Source organism: Mustelus asterias, chromosome 8 (assembly GCF_964213995.1).
Source record: "Mustelus asterias chromosome 8, sMusAst1.hap1.1, whole genome shotgun sequence".
Classification (NCBI taxonomy): Eukaryota; Metazoa; Chordata; class Chondrichthyes; order Carcharhiniformes; family Triakidae; genus Mustelus; species Mustelus asterias.
Window position 1 is genome coordinate 78,218,615 of NC_135808.1, and position 13,410 is coordinate 78,232,024.

At 40.9% G+C, this 13,410-nt stretch overlaps 1 protein-coding gene and 1 pseudogene across 1 annotated transcript in view; both read right to left on the reverse strand.

Moving 5' to 3' along the window:
- edem3 (ER degradation enhancer, mannosidase alpha-like 3) overlaps positions 1–13,410 on the reverse strand; it is a 76,471-nt gene that overhangs the window by 42,803 nt on the left and 20,258 nt on the right. Inside the window, exon 2 of the mRNA XM_078218312.1 lies at positions 6,781–6,826. Coding sequence (XP_078074438.1) covers positions 6,781–6,826 — 46 coding nt within the window. The remainder of the gene's footprint in view (positions 1–6,780; positions 6,827–13,410) is intronic.
- Positions 3,210–3,413, reverse strand: LOC144498041 (U2 spliceosomal RNA; annotated as a pseudogene).

Consider the following 13,410-nt stretch of genomic DNA (forward strand, 5'->3'; position numbering starts at 1 on the left):
CAGGTACAGCAAGCAATTAAGAAGGCAAATGGCATATTGGACTTTACTGTAAAGGGATTGGAGTTCAATAATAAAGAAGACCTGCTACAATTCTACAAGGCTCTGGTGAGACCACATCTGGAGCACAACATGCACTAGAGTCAATGTGAATTTGGAGAAAACTATCTGCTGGCTGGAGTCATACCTAGCATAAAAGATGATGGCTTTGATTTCTGGAGGTCAATCACCTCATATTACTGCAGGAGTTCCTCAGGGGAATGAGCTAGGCCCAACCATCTTCAGCTGCTTCACCAGTGACCTTTCTTCCATCACAAGGTCAGAAGTGGAGATGTTTGCTGATGATTACGCAATGTTCAGCATCATTTGCAATTCCTCAGATACTGAAGCAGTCCATATTCAAATGTAAAATGACTTGGACAATATCCAAGCTTAGGCTGACAAATGGCAAGTAACATTTGCGCCACACATGTGCCAAGCAATGGCTATTGCCAACAAGAGAGAATCTAACCATTGTCCCTTGATATTCAATGACATTACCATTACTGAATTCCCTGCCATCAACATCCTGGGAGTTACCACTGACCAGAAACTCAACTGGACCAGCCATGTTAATACTGTGGCTACAAGAGTAGGTCAGAGGTTAGGAATCTTGAGGCAAGTAACACACCTTCTAACTCTCCACAGCTTGTCCATAATCTACAAGATGCAAGCTTGACATCATTCAGGACAAAGCAGTCCGTTTGATTGGCATCCCTTTGACCAACATCCACTCCCTCCACCATTAATGAACAGTGGCAGCAGTGTGTACCATCTCCAAGAAGCACTACAGCAACTCACCAAGGCTCTTTAGACAGCACCTTCCAAACCCATGACCACTACCATCTAGAAGGATGAGGGTAGCAGACACATGGAAACACAACCATCTGAAAGTTCCCCTCCAAGCCACTCACCATCTTGGCTTGGAAATATATTACCATTCCTTCACTGTCGCTGGGTAAAAATCCTGGATCTCCCTAACAGCAATGTGGGTGTACCTACACAGCAGCAGTTCAAGAAGGCAGCTCACCATTACCTTCTCATGGGCAATAAATGTTGCTTAGTGAGCGACGCCCGCATCCCTTAAATTAATATAAAAAGTTTTGGTTTCCATATTGGAGGGGGGCTAATCATTTACTCTTACAAATTCTAATAAGACAAATGCCAAGTCAAATAACAAAGTCTTGGGACACTGCAACAAAATGTTGTTTCAACTCCAATGTTCTATCACAGATATACATATCATGGAACTGATTCAGTCTCAAAAGAGATCTCACTCACTTACCAAGAAGGATAGGACAGACTGTTGCACATATTCCAATGACATTCCCAGACATTATCATTTCTGTGCACTAAGTAGTTAATCCCACTCATTTTGTAAAGGCTGCATTTTGATTCGTTGCAATTTTCACATACTTTCCTATCCCTCTTGTTTATATTTTACAGAATCATTTAATTCATACTGTGCAGAAGGAGACCATTTGGCCCATCGAGTCTGCACTGACTCTTCGAAAGATCACCTTACCCAGGCTCACCCACTGCCCTATCCCCATAACCTCACGCATTTACCATGGCTACTACACGCAACTTACACATTTTGGATACTCAGGGGCAATTCAGCATGACCAAGCCACCTAACCTGCACATCTTTTGGACTCAGAGAGGAAACCAGAGCACCCGGAGGAAACCCACGCAGACATGGGGAGAATGTGCAAACCCTACACAGTCACCTAAGCCGGAATTGAACCCGGGTCTCTGATGCCGTGAGGCAGGCAAGCAGTTTAAACAGGTGAACTCTTGGTTATCTGTTTACACTGCAACCCTCTGCAGCAGTATTATACAGTAAGAAGTTTAACAACACCAGGTTAAAGTCCAACAGGTTTATTTGGTAGCAAAAGCCACACAAGCTTTCGAGGCTCTGAGCCCCTTCTTCAGGTGAGTGGGAATTCCCACTCACCTGAAGAAGGGGCTCAGAGCCTCGAAAGCTTGTGTGGCTTTTGCTACCAAATAAACCTGTTGGACTTTAACCTGGTGTTGTTAAACTTCTTACTGTGTTTACCCCAGTCCAACGCCGGCATCTCCACATCAGCAGTATTATACATCAGAGTTAATGCAAATTGGAGCTGTACCTGCTCTGGACCATGGTTTTAATCCATGCATTACTAGAATATTTAATGATCTGAGTACATGTAAATTGTCCTCCCCATGTCATACTGAACTTTCAGTTGGTACTTTGCATAGAATTTGTGCACGTTGGATTTCCAGCGCAAGAGAGATGACAGAAAGTAAACAAAACTGAGCACTGGCACACCATGCTGACAATCAAAAGTATCTGCAAACTATTCTCGTAGACAAGAAGTTAATGCCTTTGGCACTAAATATACCTAGTATTATGTTTCAAAAAGAATTAAATACAATACTGTCCAAAATACAATAAGAATTAAATACAATACTATCCAAAAAGTACATTTAAACAAGTTTTACCTCAAGCAAAATATTTTAAATTGTTCTTTACCAACAGAGGATGTTGTGAGCTTTACAAATGTGTTAAAAGTGAGAAGCTACTGGCATTCCCTGTCTGCTTGTTAAAATTCAACTTTCTGATGTGAAAATTGGACCCCAATATATTCTTTTTGCTCGACAGATATTTAAGAGTGATATTTGCATTTGTAAGACTTGCAACTTTATAAGTATAGAAAAGGAAAAAATATTACAACAAATTCCTTCTTTTGAGTACCTTTGGAGATTTTTTAAAAATTGATTCAGAACATGATGCCTTTTACAATAGTTTAAAATTCCTATTATGGAACTGTGACTTGTTTATCCAGTTGCTCATATCCTGCTTAACTATAGAGTGACCACATGAGCTCAGCAACAAAGTAAAAGACTGGAACACAAAACAATCAGAGCCAATGATAGAGTACCAGCTGTTTGTTAATTAGGCAAGTACATGTTTGTATTGTTCAAGTTGATGATAATCCCAAAAACATAATAAAAGCTACAGCAATAAAAAACTGACATGGCTGAGAACTAGAAAGACAATTTTTAAAAAATACTTTTCCAATTCAATCAAATCAAGTCCAATTCAGAGTCTCAACAAGTTGAGACATTTCCGATCCAGGCTGGCAAGACAGGGCAAGCGACCATTTACCCTGTCCTGGGCCTGATCTACATGAGCCAAGCTGATTGGAGGAGGGAAAGCAATTCCTCCTCCAAGACTTGAGCTCATTTGCATCTTAGCCAAAAGGCCAAGATGCCGCTTTTAAAAATTGCTTCATATGAAACATATGAAGCTTCAATGTAACCTAATGACCTCAACCAAGTGCAGCATCCAATCCATACTACACTTGATCTTAGCCAAAAGGCCGAGAAGCTGAGAACTAGAAAGACAATTTTTTTTTTAGACTTTTCCAATTCAATCAAATCAAATCCAATTCAGAGTCTCAACAAGTTGAGACATTTCAGATCCAGGCTGACAAGACAGGACGGGAGACCAAAACCACCCTGTCCCGGGCCTGATCTACATGAGTCAAGCTGATTGGAGAAGGGGGAGGATCCTCCTCCAAGACTTGAGCTCATTTGCATCTTAGCCAAAAGGCCGAGATGCCGCTTTTAAAAATTGCTTCATATGAAACATATGAAGCCTCAGCGTAACCCAATGACCCCAACCAAGTGCAGGCGATCCATACTACACTTGATCTTAGCCAAAAGGCCGAGAAGCGACAATAATGTAGGGAATGTGCTATCTGAATTTTCACATCTGGCACTATTTCAAGAGACTTGAGCTGGATAAAGCAATTGCTTTCTACTTCATGGACAGGGTTGGGATGTTTTTTTCCAGATTACATTTCCACCTTGGAAAAAGTAACATTAAATCTTATTTGCAGGCCAAATGTCATCTCTACCATTGAAAAGTGCTAATAACACCAACATTGCACCAAGATATAATGGCTTTTACAATGATGCAAATCCATATATTATTTTCAGTCAACAGCAGGCCCACACTACTGTGCAAGACAGAGAAAATAGAAACTACAAGCAGGAGTGGGCCATTTGGTCCTTCGAGCCTGCTCCACCATTCATCTTGATCATGGATAATCATTGAATTCAATAACCTTCCTCTCATATCCCTTGATCCCTTTAGCTCCTGCAGCTATATATAATTTCTTCTTGAAATCAGACAACGTTTTGGCCTCAACTACATCCTGCGGTAGTGAATTCCACACATTTACCATCCTCTGGGTGAAGAAATTTCTCATCACCTCCGTTCTAAAAGGTTATCCTCAAACTACAACCCCTAATTCTGGACTCCCCCACCACTGGGAACATTCTTTCTGAATCCACCCGGTTAGAATTTTATAAGTTTCTATGAGATCCCCTGTCACTCTTCTAAATTCCAGTGAATATAATACTAAACAACTTAGTCTCTCTTCATATGACAGATCTGCCATCCCAGGAATCAGCCTGGCAAACAGTTGCTATATTTTCTCTATAGCAAGAACATCCTTCCTCAGTTAAGGACACAAAAACTGCACTCAATACTCCAGGTGTGGCCTCACCAACGCTTACACAATTGCAGCAAAACATCCCGATTCCTATACTCAAATCCTCTCACTATGAAGGCCAACATACCATTTGCCTTCTTTACTGCTTGCCGTACCTGCACACTTACTTTCAACAACTGATGCACGAGGAGTCCAAGGTCCCATTGAGTATCCACCTCTCTCAATTTACACCCATTCAAGTAATAATCTATCTTCCTATTATTGCTACCAAAATGAATAACCTCACATCTATCCACATTATACTGCATCTGCCATGTAGATGCCCACACACACAGCCTATCGAAATCACGTCAAAGCATCCTCCTCACAACTCACCTTCCAACCCAACTTTGTATCATCTGCAAATTTGGAGATAATTCATTCAGTTCCCTCTTCCATATCATGAATATATAATGTGAACAGTTGGGGTCCTAGCACAGATCCCTGCAGAACCCCACTAGTCACTGACTGCCAATCAGGAAAAGACTCATTTATGCCAACTGTTTGCTTCCTATCTGCTAACCAACTTTCTATCCATCTCAAGATATTACCTGCAATCTCATGTGCTTTATCTTTGCAAAGTAGTTTATGTGAGACCTTGTCAAAAGCCTTCTGAAAGTCTAAATAAACCTCATCCATTGGTTCTCCTCGGTCAACTCTACTAGGTACATCCTCAAAAAATTCCAATAGATTCATCAAGCATGATTTCCCTTTTGTAAATCCATACTGACTTTGTCCGATTATACCACTGCCTTCCATGTTATGAAATTCTTGATAATAGACTCCAGCAGAAAGCTAATTTTCATAGTACAGTATCTTATAACTCAAGGGATTTACTACCTGAATTGAAATCAAGTTGTCACTCATTTATAACAACTTTAAAAAAATTATTGCAACATTTCACATGAATTGCACCTGTGGGTGACACTGAAGGTCACATTATGTAACTGTAAGTATAATGGGACTCAACTAATGTCACATAACAACCTCGCTGTACTGAATCATTTGCTGACAGGCTGCTGCAAATTATAAACGTTTACATAGTTAAAGCACTGAAAAACAGTGATAGTTTTGATATGGTCCTCCCATGCAAAGTCAAACAATAAGAAAAGCACAAATAGTTAACTCCCTAACAATGCGAGTCTTGATTGCGAATCCTCCTTTCATTAATCCCTGGAGAAACCCTGGCACATGCAAATTTCCAGACAAAAATAGGATGCAGCGAAATTGTTGCTCAAAAGTAATCAAAAACAAAAATGAACCCCATAAAATATTTCTTTCAGAAAAATGGGGATGGGGCCTGTGGGGATTAATGGGGATTGTGGTCGGTGCAGACTCGATGGGCCGAGAGGCCTCTTTCTGCACTGTAGGGTTTCTATAATTCTTTGAAACCAGTAAACCACCTTGATCTCTAATATTAAACATTGGTCTTTTATAATGGTAGAACCAGCAGTTGGAAGATGGCCAATAGTTTTGCTGCTGCCTTGACTAAATATGACTACTAGGCAATACAATTGTGCTTTCTACTCATATTTCTCTAAAGTATTAAACAGCACCTTTATATTACTGCAGTATCATAATATGCAATTGACTGCAATAGCAAATTATATAATTATGGTCTTCCATACAGGCAGTGGGAACTCATATTCATCAGTCTCTGGCTTTACTGCCACACTTGTAAATTTGCTGAACCAGTTCAGTGCTTCAGTATGCTGACCTTGGCTCAGACTTGAAAATGCACAGTGCAAAAATATTAAACCACAACAAGAAAACTGTGCACGATTAAACAAAGCACATTTTATAGGCAACTTTTTTGTTCATCTTAATTCTCAAACTGTTTCCTAAAAATGAAATCTTTCAAATTTCAAAACATTAACTTTTTGCTACCATAATTGCAGCAACAAGGCTGCTATGATACTGTGTTATTGGCTAGAGGTTGGTAATTACAGAGAGGAGATGTTTTGAAATGTTTCAAAGTTGGAATTTGCAGTCAATTTGCTACTTAAGTTGCCTTGGAGATACAACAGACTTTCCCACTCCAGAATCTTTCAACCCTGGCTTGGTAACTACTCTGTGCATCGACATCAGTGTAGAAGTATAACTAGTACCATTAAATGTAGCACTTTGATATGCTATCTAAAAAATTTAAATACAGTATAAATGAAAGGAATCTCAATAAGTAAGGGTCGGTGCAACTTACCATGTAATTTTGATAAGCATGATCAAACATCTCTAGTACTTGATCCCTGCAAGAAAAGAAAAGTATTAAATTCAAGGTCAAGGTAAAGGACACAATCACACCAGACATTACATCCTATATTACAACAACGTATACACTTCAAAAGTACTACATTGTAAAGTGTTTTGAGATACCCAGTGGTTTGAAGGTGCTATATAAATACAGGTCCTTCTTGTTACAATTACATCTTGCTGGAGTGACAACTGCTTTACAGTAGAGCAGGCTGGCCCCTTGTGCTCAGAAACCATAGGTAATTTTAAGGGATTTTTATGCCAGTTGGTAAACGTTAGAAATAAGGTATAGTTTTAGGTGGGTTTAATTTAATCTGTGTGTGTCTGGAAAGGACCTGTAGTTAGATTCATGTTCGACAAAGGTCTTTGTATGTGTGGGGGTTGGTTTCAATTCCAGTTGGGATATTGTGCTCAAGAGAGATTTACGGTGTGAAGAATAAATATAGTTGCAGGCATTGCTTAGCAACTAAAGGCCCTTATGTGGTAAAACAAGTTTTCCTTTGTTCTTTAGTTTTAACTGGAAGCCAGAGCAGTTGGTGACAGGCAGCCAGAGAGGGAACACCTCTCTCAGCTTTGCTAGAAGAAAAGCCATACAATGGAGTATGGTTAAGAAAGGCAGTGCCAGAAACCTAAAGAGCAGCTACTTAAAGAACCTAGAGAAATGAAGAGGAGTTTCCAGGAAGCCTGAAATTAAAGGAACACAGAGGAACTGGGAACAGACCAGGATATTGTTCATTTCAAGACACAGGACTGAAAAGGAGCTGGCTAGTGAGAAGTCAGAAAATGGTTCTAAGGTTTGTGATATCTTACTACAGTTTGTGAGAGGTTAACTGAAATAATTGTGGAGTAAACGGTGGCTAGATATCAGAGTTGGTTTGTAAATGCAGTCAAGACAAAGAGCTCCTAAAGGAGTTGGTGCAAACTCCTGGAGTGGATTTGCTGGTAAAGATGGAGCAAAAGCTTTGTTTAAAAGTGTTATTTGTAAAACCTGGAGTGGATTTCAGAATGCAACCTGTTAATGAAAAGATTATGGGAGAAGGTTTTTGGGAGAAGCATGTTTTTGGGAGTGGAATTTGGAAACAATCGTCAGGAGGAATGCTGAGGAGAAATCCACAGATACTAACTTGTGTCCAGAAAGTGTATTTTCCCACATTCCATCTGTGTGCTTTAAAAAAGGACTGTGTGTGTGTGTTAATGAGACCATTCTAGTTCAACTTTGTAATTCACATTAACCTTAAAATCTTAAAATGGTTAAACTAAAGGAGGGGAGTAAAGAAGTATTATAGTCCAATTTTTCCATGTTTAATAAATGCCTCCCACCCCCCCCTCCACCTTGTTATTAAAACTAATTAGAAGTCTGGTGAGTCTGTTCCTCCACAAGAAAACGTTTTGGTCTTTTGAGCCAGGGTTCCATTCTGGGATCTTCCCGCCCAGTTATATCAACTGGGATCATAACACTTGTAGAAAATTCTTTCGAATAATTCAGTGATTGAATACACATTTCCTAGTGCCCAAGCTAGTGCAACTTTCTGAGCGTGTACATAAAGAGCAATTGTGAGTAGGTCAGTCTGCAGCACTGGAAAATAATTTCAGTAAAGACCATCATTTGTGCCAAATTCTAACACAAAGCAAATGCAATACCATTCAAAATGTTTTAGAACTGTTAAAGCAGTTAAAAAAAGATGGTTGTTCTTTCGCTTGAGGTAACTAAACACTTAAGCCACACCAAATCATTTCCATGTACTAAATTGCAACATGGAGGGAAATTACCACCGACATTTATTCAGCTACCAAGTAGGATTTTGTCCTTTTGTAGGCAACAGGCGAAAAAGATGAGACCTTCAGCCCATTTCAAGTTTGGTACCCTTTGCAACCCTGTTTTTCACCAAGAAACGAAGAGAATTTAATTTCAAGCACACATTACTTGTGTGAACTTCTAAACATACATTGCCACATATGCTTCTATTATATGCAAAGAGGAAAAGACTGTAAAATAATGTGTCATTTTTGAGTCACATCAGAAAAGTCACTTTTAAATCCTCTCTCCTGCGCCCACACAAAATCTCACACATACCAAAGACTTCATGATATCTTTACTTGAATCTGCCAGGGGGAAAATTCCCCATGCTGGTTTCAGTAATGTTTACCAAACCTACTTTAAAACTAACAGCCTACTTGAAACACAGTGGGCGGGATTTTCCATGTCTCCCCGCAGTATGATTCACAGCGACAGAGGCGATCCGCAATTGGCCAGCAGCAGGATCTTCTCACCCCACCACTGTCAACAGGGTTTCCTGTGCTACGCACCCCCTGCTGCCAGGAAACTGGTGGCGGGGGTTCACCATTGGTGGGATGGGAAGATCGGCTGGAAACATTCTGGCCCATAAATCTCTCACTGCTCAACAATGAAATGTTTAATTTACCATTACAAGCCAAAACTTTCACATTTTTAAAGGAAAAAGTGACTTTTGTGGCTAAACTTAAATAGCGGTAAATTACTACCATTATGCCTATATTTACTTGGTAGAAAGATAGTTACTGTTCAACAGAGATGCAACTTGTAATCACTTAAATTTGTAATTAGGAGAGACAGTGGTGTAGTGATGTCACTGGTTTAGTAATCCAGAGGCCAAGGCTATTGCGCTGGGGACATGGGTTCAAATCCCATCATGGCAGTTGGTAGAATTTAAAAGTCAATTAATTTTTAGAATAGATAGGTGTTTTATAGCTATCAGACATGATGGGCTGAAGGCCTTAAGTTCTCCAATTCCCTCCCTCAAATTCTCTATTTTATCTTTCCGGTTTAAACTCCATCTGCCATCTCTCCGCCCAAGTCTCCAACTGATCTATATCTTTATCTTTTCTCCTTTAGGATACTCCCCAACACCTACCTCTGTCCAAGATTTTGGCCATCTGCCCTAATATTACTTAATGGTGCTCCTGTGAAGCATCTTTGCATTATCATGTTAAAGGCATTATATAAATACACATTGTGTTGATGCCTTTGTATTCATTACAGGTTTCTCACTCACTTTAATGAATTAAGACTATCATAATTTATGCTTCAGAACTTCTTCAACTGTTGAGAGGCGACTTAATAGAGGTTTATAAGATGATGAGGAGGATAGATAGAGTGGACGTTCAGAGACTATTTCCTCAGGTGGATGTAGCTGTTACTAGGGGGCATAACTATAAGGTTCATGGTGGGAGATATAGGAGGGATGTCCGAGATAGATTCTTTACTCAGAGTTTGTGGGTGTGGAATGGACTGCCTGCTGTGATAGTGGAGTCGGACACTTTAGGAACTTTCAAGCGGTTATTGGATAGGCACATGGAGCACACTAGAATGAGAGAGAGTGGGATAGCTTGATCTTGGTTTCGAACAAAGCTCGGCACAACAGAGGGCTGAAGGGCCTGTACTGTGCTGTACTGTTCTATGTTCTATGAAAGCAAACATCTCAGGAATTGCATAATACACATATTCTAAACACATTCTTCATGTAGCCTCACTGCAATGCCACTGAATATTAAATATTACAATATTCTGTCATTCAAATTTGCAAGAAAATTACAACTGAGATATACACTTCAATGTACAATGTCAACTATAGGTCAGTTGGAAGCACTCTTGCTTCTGAGTGATGTGGTTCTGGGTTCAAGTTCCATGATGTGGAGATGCCGGCGCTGGACTGGGGTAAACACAGTAAGAAGTCTCACAACACCAGATTAAAGTCCAACAGGTTTATTTGGTAGCACAAGCCACTAGTTTTCGGAGCGCTGCCCCTTCATCAGGTGAGTGGGAGTTGTGTTCACAAACAGGGCATATAAAGACACAAACTCAATTTACAAAATAATGGTTGGAATGCGAGTCTTTACAGGTAATCAAGGAGACAATACACATCTCTTTAACCTGTGCTTAACCCTCTCTCCACTCACATTGTCTGTATCTTTAAGACTTGATTACCTGTAAAGACTTGCATTCCACCCATTATTTTGTAAATTGAGTTTGTGTCTTTATATGCCCTGTTTGTGAACAGAACTCCACTCACCTGACGAAGAGGCAGCGCTCCGAAAGCTAATGGCTTGTGCTACCAAATAAACCTGTCGGACTTTAACCTGGTATTGTGAGACTTCTTACTGTGTTCAAGTTCCACACCAAGCCTTGAGCACAATATATCAAGCCTGAAGGAGTGTTACACTGCTGAAGATGCCTTTTAGAGGCTCCATCAGCCCGCTCAGCTGGATGTAAAAGATCTCATAGCACCATTCTGAAAAGAAACTATCCCAAACATCCCAGCCAATATCTATCCCTCAATATCACAAAAAACAGATTATCTGGTCAATATCACATAGTTGTTTGGGAACATGCTGTCTTCAAAATGCTGCCAAGTTTCCTACATTTACAACAGTGATTACACTTGAAAAAGCACTTAATTGGCTTTAAGTGTGTTTTAGGACTTCCAGTGGTCATATTCTTTTTAAATAGCACTTACTCATGTCAAAATACCAGATATCAATTCATATCATAAATTACATTTGGAATACAATAATTATTACATAGACAAACACAGTAAACTTTCTACGCCAGCATGTCCCAAAAACAGCAATGGCAGGAACAACCAATCAATCTGCACCATTCCAGGCCAAAGACAGAAACATTGCTGCACCTGGTTCTGGAGAATGAGGTGGGGCAAGTGGATCAAAATGTCAACTGGAGGAGGACCAATTTCAGTGGATTGAGAACAGATCTGTCTCAGGTAAAGAACAAAGAAACCTTCGGCCCTCCAAGCCTGCACCAACTATGCTGCCCGACTTAACTAAAATCCCCTACCCTTCCGGGGACCATATCCCTCTATTCCCATCCTATTCATGTATTTGTCAAGACACCCCTTAAAAGTCACTACCGTATCCGCTTCCACTACCTCCCCCGGCAATGAGTTCCAGGCACCCACCACCCTCTGTGTAAAAAAAATCTGCCTTGTACATCTCCTTTAAACCTTGCCCCCTCGCACCTTAAACCTGTGCCCCCTAGTAATTGAGTCTTCCACCCTGGGAAAAAGCTTCTGACTATCCACTCTGTCCATGCCCCTCATAATCTTGTAAACTTCTATTAGGTCGCCCCTCAACCTCCGTCGTTCTAGTGAGAACAAACCAAGTTTCTCCAACCTTTCCTCATAGCTAATGCCCTCCATACCAGGCAACATCCTGGTAAATCTTTTCTGTACCCTCTCCAAAAAGCCTCCACATCCTTCTGGTAGTGTGGCGACCAGAATTGAACACTATATTCCAAGTGTGGCCTAACTAAGGTTCTATAAAGCTGCAACATGACTTGGCAATTTTTAACCTCAATGCCCCAGCCGATGAAGGCAAGAATGCCGTGTGCCTTCTTGACTACCTTCTCCACCTACATTGCCACTTTCAGTGACCTGTGTACCTGTACACCCAGATCCCTTTGCCTATCAATAATCTTAAGGGTTCTGCCATTTACTGTATATTTCCTATCTGTATTAGACCTTCCAAAATGCATTACCTCACATTTATCCGGATTAAATTCCATCTGCCATCTCTCCGCCCAAGTCTCCAACTGATCTATATCCTGCTGTATCCTCTGATGGTCCTCATCACTATCCGCAAATCCACCAACCTTTGTGTCGTCCGCAAACTTACTAATCAAACCAGATACATTTTCCTCCAAATCATTTATATATATTACAAACAGCAAAGGTCCCAACACTGATCCTTGAGGAACGCCACTTGTCACAGCCCTCCATTCAGAAGTGCACCCTTCCACTGCTACCCTCTGTCTTCTGTGACCGAGCCAGTTTTGTATCCACCTTGCCAGCTCACCTCTGATCCCTTGCGACTTCACCTTCTGCACCAATCTGCCATGAGGGACCTTGTCAAAGGCCTTACTGAAGTCCATGTAGACAACATCCATCGCCCTAACCTCATCAATCATCTTCGTCACTTCCTCGAAAAACTCGATCAAGTTCGTGAGGCACGACCTCCCCTTCACAAAACCATGTTGTCTCTCACTAATATGTCCACTTATTTCCAAGTGGGAATAAATCCTGTCTCGAAGAATCCTCTCCAATAATTTCTCCTGGACTCGTTTCGATCGCCTCAGGGGGTCGGAGAGGAATTTCCCAGATTTTTTTTTCCCCATATTGGCCCTGGGGTTTTTCACACTGGGTTTTCGCCTCTCCCTGGAGATCACATGGTCTGGAATGGGGGGGTGGGGGTGAGTTAATAGGTTGTAATGAACAAAGCATCGTAGCTGTGAGGGACAGCTCGGTGGATAGGATATTGGTATGTAGATAGGCTGGAAAATTGGGCGGGGATCCTGGATTCAGGATTCAATCCTGGACCGGGGAGCGGCGCGGGCTTGGAGGGCCGAAGGGCCTGTTCCTGTGCTGTATTGTTCTTTGTTCTTTGTTTGTTGTACCAATGATGCAAGGCCTACCGGCCTGTAATTACCTGGATTATTCTTGCTACCCTTCTTAAACAAAGGAACAATATTGGCTATTCTCCAATCCTCTGGGACGTCCCCTGTAGCCAGTGAGGATACAAAGATTTCTCT